This window comes from Thermobia domestica, chromosome 12 (assembly GCF_964235325.1).
Source record: "Thermobia domestica chromosome 12, izTheDome1.hap1.1, whole genome shotgun sequence".
Taxonomy (NCBI): domain Eukaryota; kingdom Metazoa; phylum Arthropoda; class Insecta; order Zygentoma; family Lepismatidae; genus Thermobia; species Thermobia domestica.
The window spans coordinates 226,022,947-226,034,995 of NC_137465.1; the positions used below are offsets into that span (position 1 = coordinate 226,022,947).

Here is a 12,049-nt window from a genome sequence, read left to right on the forward strand (position 1 = left end):
AGTGCCCATGCTGTCAACCAATCACAAAGCAGCGTGTTATTGAACATATAGTGTGAAAGTGCACAACGGGGAACACATAATACCAATTGGCTTTCCTTTACGAGTACAAAATGGGACATTGTGCACATTTACCTGCGAAAAACATCAACAGTGCATATGAACCAGAAGTGGTGAATAAACGCACCATACGCCGTTGATTCGTGCCAGCGACGAGTTCACTGTTGATTCGTGCGAAAAATTAGCACCCCACTACAAGTGTGGGGGCAGAATTGGAAAAGTGTTCGTACACTTTCATACACAATACTACTACTGTGTGGCAGCTCTGCGCAACCAGTAAGGGGGAAAAGTGACTCAATGGTGCCAAATCAGAGCTCCTACTGATCTGGAGAAATCTATTTCCCTGAACTTTGGCAGGAAATTCCCTGACTTTCATGACAGGTGTCGGATGACGCTGACTTATAAATAATGAATAAATAACGGTGAATATTTATATATGAGAACATTTATTCTAGAGACAAATAATAATCAATTGCTCATACATACATTCAACTTATCACCCATAAAGATCTGAGCAATTCCATACTGTGATCATTAATGGTTGGCTAAACTGAAATTGGTATACAATTAATGCTAGGAAAATATATTTTATAAAGTTTCCCTGACTTTCCCTGATTTCCAGTCTTTTCCCCCTGACTTCCCTGACCAATAGGAACCCTGCAAATAAACTAATGCCGGTCAACAAACTGAAATGACATTTCTCTTTTAACGGCCCACGTTTGCAATGGTGCAACGGAAGACTGTGAGGAGGATAATTGAAATGGTGGAATGAAGAGTGGGAGAAAACGAGAAAACCCTAGTACATAGTGTTTGTCCACCACCAAATTACCTTGACATGAGCTGGAATCGAATCTCAAGACTCCACGCAAGGAGAGCGATCTACCACTGAGCCACAGCGTCCTCCGGCCGGTCATGGATCACCGTCTGAAAATGCCTAATTCTCTGAATGTGCAAAATAACAGGGAAGGTTTCCTACACCGGATTGTTATTTCTGATTAAAAATTGATTTAGTACGAATTGTAAATGGTCAGGATAGTGCTTGGATCGTAAACAATGTATATGACTATGAGAAATAGCAAAAAGGCTACTACTCACCGCTTTTTTGTTTTTTCTCATTGAATACAATCACTACCGCTCGCAATATTGTGATAACGTCTATGACTGTTTCCAAATCCACTCCTCCACCCACAGGTGGCGGTGGTAGTGATCCATCATATATAAGATGAAACCCAACCTACCCATGTGCGATCGTTACGGTGCTGAACACTTAAAAATGCACTGCAAACTTGTTCCTAAATATCCAGCAAAAGTGAAGACATGGTCTCGTAGGACAATGCAAGCACAAATATCGTTCAAAGAACTGTGCTGACTCCATTGCTGTATAAAACTCTTTCTTACGCATTATTCTCGACATCTCTCCAGCCGACTACCACCTCGCCCACGACCTCGATCACTTTTTGGCAGGGAAGAACTCTGTAATGTTCGGGCGCTGCAAGTGGTTGAGGACTTCCTCGGATCGCAGACTCCAGCCAAAGAATACTTTGACATCTGTATTGTAGTTTTCATTCACTCTGGTCTTTCCAACCCAATATAACAAATCGTACTAACCAATATAACATTCTATATTAGTAACATGTTGAAATGTAGGTATGAAAAGAAAACACAAATACAGTACAAATGAAGCTATATTGTACGAATAAAAATATTCATATAAAAACTAGATTTTACATGGATTGTACGACTATATATAAAAATATATACACAATTAATAAACATTTTTTAAAGAAAATATTCTCAAATAAGTAGTTTCGCTTTCGAAGATATACTATCTCTGCCTCTTCATATATTTCACTGTATTTCACTATCTATATTAATGTTATTGTACACTACATACAGCTCTCGAAATACAGAAATGAATACTATAAAGGCACTAACATTTGGAATAAATCAAAACTTTAAGGTTGCACAGGAATGATCCCACAATACGTAGGATGTCTCGGCGCTGCAAAAGAGATGTTCAACCTTGGCGCTGAAAAACATGTTCAACTCCAATCAGCCAATGTCAAAGCAAACGTGAAAATTATATATAGACCACACAAAAACTCTCTTGAAATGATCTCTATTTACACTTGTAGATAAGTATTTGTACTTGTATTTTGATACGGATGTATGAGATCTGAGCACGAGAGTGAATATACGCCCTTGGGTGTCCCAGGAGGAAGGGGCAATATTTTGGGAAATGGTAGTATCGATGGTTCTAAGCAAAATGGTTCATATGAACATTGGTCCTAATCTCAACGGTTTGAGAGCTACAGGTTGTGAACCATTTTTGACTATGCTGCGTATTGCTCACACTGTAGTTATTCTAAAAAGCTGAAATATAGTGGATTTGAAAGACAATAAAACTGCCTTTCCAACGGTATGCAACATGTGGCTTTGGTGTCATTGAGAGAAAGTTAAGATTATGTAAAGGAATTGGATGGCAACACTGATTCCCAAATTTCCCTCAATAACTTCTCTTCCAAAGACTACACTGTAACATGCTGCATACAAATGGAAAGAAAATTCCATCACCTTTCAATTTCAAATCCGCTGTGTCTCACTTCTGTAGAATAAATATAGGGTGAGCAATAAGCAACATGAAGTCAAAAATGGTTTACAACCTGTAGCTCTCAAACCGTTGAGATTAGGACCCGTGTTCATATGAACATTTTTGCTTAGAATGACCCATAATACCATTTTCCGAAGTATTACCCCTTCCTCCTGGAACACCCTAATACTACAGTTACAGGCAAGAGTACTGAGCTTTATAAAGAAAAGTGTACGTTTACTAAGTGTCAATAATACTTTAACAGCATTAACAAAGAAAGAATAGTTTTAACACTGGGTACAAATGTTTCATTAATAACAATAAAACTAATAATGACATACATCGGACACTCAAATATTTCACGTATCTGTAAAATGATTATTTCATTAATTTATCAACTGAGTATTTTACTTTTTACTCAAATTCTGAAAGAAATTTGATTAAACAACGGTTCGAATTTATTAAAAGGATTTCCACCATTTGAAAGAAAGAAGAAAAAAAACAATACGTAATAACAGACCAATTACGTCATCTGATACGACATAAAATGTAATAATTGTAAATGTGAAAAAAAATACGAGTATTGTTGCTGAGATATTTGCTTAGACCTTGGAAAATATTTTCTTCACCAAACATTAGCACCAAGTGTCAGTGCATACACTCGAGTTGGCAAGAAGTCAAAGACGAAGGAAAACCAGGCATCAATGACCCTTACGCACGAACAAAGAGCTGTTTCGGTAGAAGAGTATTTTGTAACAAAATCGTATAAATGCTGCTCAATATTTTTAAGCAGCAATTCCCAATTCCCTGGGATGTCTATACTACGGAAAACAACATTATATGATCTAGTAAGAAATAAAAAGTTCTCGCAACACAATGATTGCCGCCTGCAAATTGTGGTGCTATTTTTTTGTTTGTGTCTAAGCTCGTAAAGGACGAACCCTTTTGCATACACCTTGATACATACACCAAAAATGAGCATAATGATGATTCGCAAATCCTTCCACGGCAGATGGATATCTGAAGATTTGTCGTCTCTTTCCTCATCTCGAGTTAACTCCGCCTGATTTTAATTTATTTATTAAGCTCTGTAAAGAACATGGACACAACAACCCCAGGACGCTCAAGGATTTGCGGTACGACGTAATCAGAGCTGTCAGATACACCTCAGTTAATACATTGAAAACATGTGTCGCCAGTCAATTTGTGTCTTGAAGTTCATGGAGGCCATTTTTAATTGAAATTATTTTAATATAAAATGTAAGTATTTACTGTATGTAATGTATGTTGTGTATTACTACATTCTTTGAAATTTGAATTTCATTTCAAAGTTTGGGAACTTTTAAATCACACTGTATATCAGTTTTAGATTTTTTTTTTTTTTTATCTTAAAAAGTAGTTTGACTCCAAGCTGCAAATGCGCCTTTTTGTGTTGCTGGGCTTCATCGAATAAATACAACGCAGATGGACAGTAAACGAAATGACATCCAGACTATCTTATTTGCTTAACCGTTCAGCAATTCGTTGTCTTCTCATTTTCTCCATCTCTAAAGTACGACTCCACATCTCCCTCGTCAGTACTTGGTGACCGTAACTCAACGATAACAACCTACAACAAAGAACAAACAAATTAAACTTCAGAGTAAGTATTGTTTGAATTCAAAATTACACCTCAGCTAAAATTTTATTATATGTACTTAGTACAAATAAAGCACAGTAACCAACCTGTTTCATGAACCATTTCTATTCAAGATTTTCACAAGATTGTATCATGTGAGAACAGTATTGAACTAATAGCGCGTGTACGAATTATCGGAGCGAACCTCCTCTTTACTCAACTTAGGCATTCCGTTTTCCCGATACTCCTCCGAGATCCTGAACCGTTCTCAACCAAATTTTACATGGTGATTTGAGAGTGTGCGCGCTGAATATCGTAGAGAGCCGCATGTCCCGATCGGACATACTATCAAGGAATAATCATCGAAAAACGGGGTACCCATAGACTCAACATTGGAAAAGCATTTGGCGCGTGAATTCTCATTGTAAACAATGAAAAATAGAATTTCCAGCATTAGAAATAGGGTGAAGACCTTTTCATTTCGTTCTACGAAACAATTTTTCACAATCATTATGCGTTTTGCTGATATGCCAAATTCAAATATTTACACGTCATGTTCCTTCACAAGAACAACTGATGCACTAAAAAACTCTATGAATAAAGATGGAACGCTTCGCTCCAAATTTGCAATTATTGCATACCTAGTTATTCATATACAGGGTCTCAAAAGTCCGGGGCTATACGGTAACTATGTTCTGAATAAAGATATGAAAAAATGGAAAGAGAGGTGAGATATTGGAAATATGGGTTTTTAAATCTAAAATGGTGAAATTTTTCCAATCACATCATCCGGTTGAGCTTTATATTGGCAAGGTGTCCTATGTTAAATGTAAAAGCAACGTTGTTGCCAGTTCATCGGGTCGTTTTCTTTTTAGTTTAACGTCCCACGTAATGCGCTGAGGTCAAGGGCGATTGTGATTATGAGTTGGATGATAATAAAAGAATGATAAAAAATAGAAGAAAACTGGAGAACCTTGAGAAAACCCATACAAAATATTTCCCCAAAACAAAGTTCACTTGGCGCGAGTGTGTCATCATACCAACAATACAGCATTGTTGGGAAACTAATTCGAAGTGTAGTTTTCCTCATACAACAATGTCCAGGGCACGTTCCCTATGCCATTCTTGTGTACTTTTACGTTCGGTTCGAACAGTTTGCTGATCTAGAAATGTTGTTTTATCATTTAATGTGGGGTGCCTTAGCAGTGTGGAGACCGAGCGGTTGGTGCGAATGGAAAAGTTACACCATTTTTGACTGAAAACCACCTACTCCTATTCTAGCTCTCATTTGGAGCTAGAAATGAAGTAGAGACTGGTTATTGAAAATCTGTTTATTCATTTTAAAAAGCCGCAATTAAATTTCGAAAAGGGGATGACTAAGTGACGAATGGGAGGTGGTAATTACAAAATTTGCACAGCATTGGCATATCACTAAAAATAATAACATGAGCTGGCAACCTTCCAACAAGGAATAAGGCGCACTCTGCTATATGCACGCCATCTTCATCCGTTAATCGCTGACGTACTTGACAACGTGTTTCCGTACAATACAACTCTTCCCTTGGTAAGTTAGTTCCATTTTTATTCCTTGATGTTTTTGTTCTTTCTCGTCCTGTTTTTAACCTCCGTAATCAAGGCTTCAGGGGAGAGTCGAAAACTTGGAAGCTTAAAGGAAATTCAGGATTACAGAAATCTATAAGTAGAATGATATTCCCAACAATTTTCCTTTTTTTCTTTTTTTTCTTTCTTTTTCGGTATCCTTACTAATAATGGAGTTGGTCTATGGTCCCCAACCAGACCATTGACACACCCTGCATTAAGAAACACCTGTTAATTATTCGAAAAACGGTAGTACAAATTACGAACAGAATTTGAACAATTTTGTTTCAAAACTATTTCGCTAGAAAAGAAACGAAAAGAAAATATATGTTCAGCTTCTTTTCACTAACAGAAAACCTTATTTAAAATCAGTCCACTTCCAACAATTTATTTAAACAGGAAAAAAGTACTTGTGAACATGACTATACAATTATGCTTTCTCCCTTTTCGATCAACAGACGGGCTCAGTCAATCGTAACTATTGGCTAGTAGAATGAGATTAGGATTAGGAATTAGATTTCTGGGCTTTCGACATTTATGGCCATGTTAGCTCGTTATGTATAAGGGATTACGTTTCTTGGAGATCATGGTAGCCGGGGAACTGGGAAGAAAGAAAGGAATGAGGGAACGAAGCGCCCTAGGACCATTATGTGAGGTACCATCCCGGCATTTGCCTGATGTGAATGAGGAAAACCAACCAAATCTCTCAGAATGGCTAGCCTCAAAAAGCTTTTACATGTTCGACCAAGTGTCCCCCACCTGAGACCACTCTCGCCTTTGGCAATCACGCTACGTCCAGTACGATGAATGATAGGCAAAGCCCATCCTGTGCTTTACATTTTTATTACGAATGAATTATGGGTTAAATTTGCGGTGTGTCTTTTGTGAACATTCATTGGTACCACTTCGTTTAAATTTGGGCCGCTAGATTGCATGAGAACATTGTTTTCGTCAAAGGGAAGCTTACGTGTCGAAAACGGCTATAAGTTTACGCCATTAAGGACGGACTTTACACAGTAAAAAATGAGGTGGTGAGACAACACAAAATTACTACCACTTTAGCGTGTTTCTTGGATGTTACTTCAACACCAAGCACATCGCCTTCCGAGTATATCAGAAATTCCTTGTTACTAGCTGAGAGAATTTCCATTAGTTTTTATTGTTTGGTATAAGAAAGCTTTGCGAGTAACGAATAAGATTCTTTGTTTTCTGTAATCGGTCACAATAATATTGTTGTAAATCTGTGAACCGTCTGACAACAGTTGCATGAGTATAGTTCTGCCATCTCCTATTCTTACGTGCTAAGACAGGAATAACAGATAAGGAAAACAGATGGTAGCACTGCTATCCATGTAACTGTTATCAGACAATTCACAGGTTTACAACAATATTATTGTGACCTAGTGGAAAAAAAAATGTTATTCGTTACTTGGCATAAATGCCAAATATATTGCGCAAAGCTTTGCTTACACCAAACAGCAAAAACTTATGCAAATTTTCTCAGCTAATAACGAGCAGTTTCTGATATGCTCGAAAGGCGATGTGGTTGGTGTTGAACTAACATCCAAGTAACAAGTTAAAGTGGTAGTCATTTTGACTTGTTTCAACATCTCATTTTTTGCTGTGTAGCAATTTAGAAAATGGTCATATTTTGGAACTTATTCACGAGGATTCCGGTTCTGATTTTCAAATTATTGACAATTTTGATTCTGGAAAGAAGGCACAAGACGTACCAGGTTATGTTCTGTTTGATTCTTTTATTATGTACTTGTCAAAATAAAAAAGTACTGCGAATTCGCGAAAATTATAAATACGTAATATTTTTAGTTGCATCAAAAAGCATGTATGAAAATATTACGTCTCTTCTTGGAAACTAAGAATTATATAAATAAAGAGTATTTCCTCACAATAACAAGTTCGCTTGTACACAGGATTAGTTATTTTTTGTTCTTAGGCTGCCTTCACAACACATGCTGGTAATACCAGTAAAATAATTGTTCAGTTGAATTTATACAAGTAAACTTTCTTCTTTTTGTTTCTATGTACAATTATTGAGTTTTCTAATGAACTTTATTATATATGTATATTCAGTTTTTAAAATATTCTGCAGCAATTATTTCTGTATTACTTATTGTCAATATGTGAACAATTAGTTCTAATGCAATTTTGTAATTCTTTTCTTTCCATAACTCACTCACTCTATGGCCTACGGAGCCCGCAGGTTCAATGCCGCGTTCACAGCTCACCATTGACTTTTATCCTTAGTCAACTGACAACTGAATCCAGTTTCTACTTTGTAATCCTATTTCTACGAGATTTATCTTATTATTGTCCTCCTACCTATGCCTAGGTCCACCTAATGGACATTTTTCGATTCGATTTTCAGTTAAAACTTTGAAAGTGTTCGTACTTTCTTCCATTCTCGCTACATAAAATGCCCATCTAAGCCTCCTAGATTTGATGACCCTAACAATGTTTGGCAAACGGTATAAATTATGCAGTTGTTCTTTATGAAATTTCCGCCATTCCCGTTCCTCTTGAGGGGTCCAAATATGCGTCTCAGGTTTTTATTCTTTTTTATTCTCAAGTACTTTCAGCCTGCGTTCTTCCCTCAGAGAAAACGACCATGTTTTGCAACCATACCTAAGTACATCACAACAGACATAATTACCGCTTTATATATTTTAAGCTTCAAATTCCTCGACAGAATTCACGACAACAACAGATTATGAACTGATAATAACACGAATTCCTGCTTTCAGTCGACATTTAATTCCTTCGTGGACATGATTTTGGTCTGTTAATATTGATGCTAGGTAGATATTTTATTGTTTCGCTCTTATACAGAATACCATGTTGGTGAGAAAAATCAGTTGTTTCCTCTATTTCACATACAACATTTTGGAAAACGTTATTTTCAGTTAAGACACACAAATTTCTTATTGTTGCATGTCACAGTAGTATCTACCTCCCTCAAGTAATTTATCTACATTGTTCAAATGTTTTGTATTTTAATTCCTTTGAAAAACAATGAAAAATGATGCCAATTTTACCACAAAATATGTTTAGTAGTTGTAGTCAAGTAGCAAAATCTTATAGTTAAGTAATGTGCATAACTACACTTCATATATGAGCATGTAGTAATTACCAGAGTAATAAAATGAGTGAAAAGAAAAGAAGAAAAAAGTTATCTATGAAACACGTCCTTGTATTTTCACTTATGAGGTACTAGAAATATGTGTACGTTGTTCTTTGAATTGACTATGATTCTTATAATTCGTTCGCTATGTTTGTATAAGTGAATAATAAGAACTTACCTTGCTAAAACTAGTAACGAGTGAAGATATTCTCCATCTACGTTTTTGCTATCATTTTTCCTCATTTCTACGAAGTCCTGTTGGATAACCTGTAAACATTAATAAGAATCTGTCACTTTCAAGTTATAACAACAGCCCTTTTTTCACTAAAATAATAATAATAATTTTAAATAACACAAAATATGAATATGTTGTAGTTAAATTCAATTCTAACGACAATACAGGGGGCGCGGTGGCTCAGTGGTAGAGCGTTCACCTCCGGTGCTTGGGGTCCCTGGTTCGATCCCAGCTCGCGCCGTGTGGATTTTGTGGTGGACAAACACCGTGTTCGTGGGTTTTCTCGGGGTTCTCCCGTTTCCTCCCACTTTCTTCCTTCCACCATTTCACTCATCTTTCATCATCACCGTCTCCTTTAGCCTAACCGGCATAACCTTGGGACGAAAAACTTAAAGATTTCATTTCATTTCATTTCTAACGACAATACACTTGTCTTACATTTTATTTATTTATAACTAGCATCAATTACCCCTTCGCTGGGTTAAATTAAGAAAAAATAGTAATTTGTTCCATTAGTCGGTAACTTTTTACTATTATTAAAACGCTCTTTGATATCGGTCATTTTCGATCATTTTTATATATCCCCTCCCCTCCTCATGTTGCGGGGCAGGCATCGTAAGTGCCATTGTTCATCTCAGTGATCCCGATAACTATGAATTCGACACTGATATTGGTCATTTCGATAATTTTTATATTTCTTCCCCTCCTCCTCCCCAAGTTGGAGGGCTGTATTTGAATTTAAAGGGCATCAGAAGTGTCAATGTTCATCTCGGTGACTCCACAAATATGGATTCAGCACTAATATCGGTGATTTTCGATCATTTTTAAATCTCTCTTCCTCCCCCTCCCCCAAGTTGCGGGGTTGAATTTGAATTTAAACGGGATAGAAAGTATCACTGTTCATCTAAGCGTTCCAGAAAACTATAAATTCGGCACTGACAGTGGCCATTTTCAATCATTTTTATATATATCTCTTTCTCCCCCTCCGCCAAGTGGCGGGGCTAATTTTGGATTTAAACCGGATCGGAAATGTCACTGTTCATCTGAATGATCCCGAAAACTATGGATTAGACACTAACACTGATCATTTTCGATCATTATTATATATAGCTCCCCCTCCTCCGTGTTGCGACACACGGCATCAGAATTGTCCCTGTTAATCTCAACTACTCCTAAAACTATGGATTCGACACTAATATTATTCATTTTCGATCATTTTTAAATGTTTATTCCCCTCCCCTACGTTGTACCCTCCCCGTCCACAACTTTTAGGGCTGAACTTGGATTAAAACAGCATCGGGAGTGTCACTATTTCTCTCATCGACTCCGAAAACTATGGATTCAACACTAATATCGGCCATTTTTTATCATTTTTAAATTTCTCTCCCCTTCCCCTTCCCCTACGTTGCATCGTCAAAGTGAATAGCCTAAAGTAATCCCTGCCCCTAAACTCATGTATGTTGAAAATTTGATCGAGATTGGTTGGGTGGTTCAAAAGTTATTAGGTTTTATTAGTTTTATGTATACGTCCCCCTCCCCTCCCATAGGATTTACCTTTAAAGTGAAATTACAAAAGTGTTTCCAGATCCGAACCTCATGTATCTTGAAACTTGGATTGAGATCGATCGAATAGTTCAAGAGTTATTAAGTTACAAAAATAGGCACTTTCAGTCTCATATAAATTGATTTTTATATATCTCCCCCTCCTTCTCCTCCTCTACGTTGCTCCGTCAAATTTAAATCATAAAAACGATCCCAGGCCTGAATCTCATCTATGCTGAAAAATTTGATCAAGATCGGTCGAGTGGTTCAGGAGTTATTAAGTTTTATTTATTTTTATACCCCCTCTCCCTCCCCCAACCTCTTAAGTTCTATCATCAAAGTGAATAGCCTAAAACCAGCCCAGCTTCGAACCTCATCCATGTTACAAATTTGATCAAGATCAGTCGGGCGTTTCAGGAGTCACAAACATAGTGATTTTCAATTTTATATATATAGATTAATTAATAATAACCCGAACAATAAGCTAAATGAAATATGAAAGTAGAAAAGTAACCAGCTGAATAAACTGCAACAGTAAAGAGCTGAATTTTCATAAGAAGTTCAACTAACCTGCACTGATACGCTAGAATACTTTTTCTCGTTTTCAAAATGTTAAATTAGAGGCATCCACATTCAACATATTTACCGCGTTTAACATATAACATTATCTACTTAAGCACCTTATTTTCTATAATTGGAAAACATCTCTTGGAAAACACAATTTCCACAATTTGAAGAAACAATAAGCATCAATAAATTAGTGCAGTGAAACTTCCCTTAACGGACACTTCCATAATATACAGATACTTTTTTGTCCCAGCACAAATATATGTATTATAGGACAGATCCCTCTCTTTTACGGACACTCAGATATGAACACGAAGTCTTCTTTCCCCCCTAACATTTTAGTAACCTCTTCACAACAGGCTTCCAGTGAATATGTATTTAGCACGAAAATACTATCTTCGAACTGTAATACAACATAGTAGACAGAAAACCTCTACAAAACCTTCTTGTCAAAGGCAATGATATGTTGGACATTACAGAGAACTGTTGCAAACTGAACTTGAATTTCTTCTTTATCTCTGTACACAATAAATTGTTTTCTGGTGAAGATTCTAGAAAACCTCCAACAAGTAAAATTAATCATGGATAGCTAATAGTATGGACAAGAATTTTGTGCGGAACTTCTGAGGAGGGAATTTCAACACCCTGGCGGATGAAAAGTAGCACAAAGTAGTACTACATAAATACTGGGGATGCACATTG

General features: G+C 36.7%; 1 protein-coding gene across 2 annotated transcripts in view; it reads right to left on the reverse strand.

Annotated features, from left to right (window-relative positions):
• Positions 1 to 1,726: 1,726 nt before the first annotated feature.
• LOC145667066 (mini-chromosome maintenance complex-binding protein) overlaps positions 1,727 to 12,049 on the reverse strand; it is a 68,646-nt gene continuing 58,323 nt past the window's right edge. For both annotated transcript variants that reach the window (XM_081734763.1, XM_081734764.1), the window contains exons 12-13: positions 9,182 to 9,270; positions 1,727 to 4,256 (exon numbers count right to left, since the gene is read on the reverse strand). In XM_081734763.1, coding sequence (XP_081590889.1) covers positions 4,145 to 4,256; positions 9,182 to 9,270 — 201 coding nt within the window. In that variant the 3' untranslated portion in view covers positions 1,727 to 4,144. The remainder of the gene's footprint in view (positions 4,257 to 9,181; positions 9,271 to 12,049) is intronic.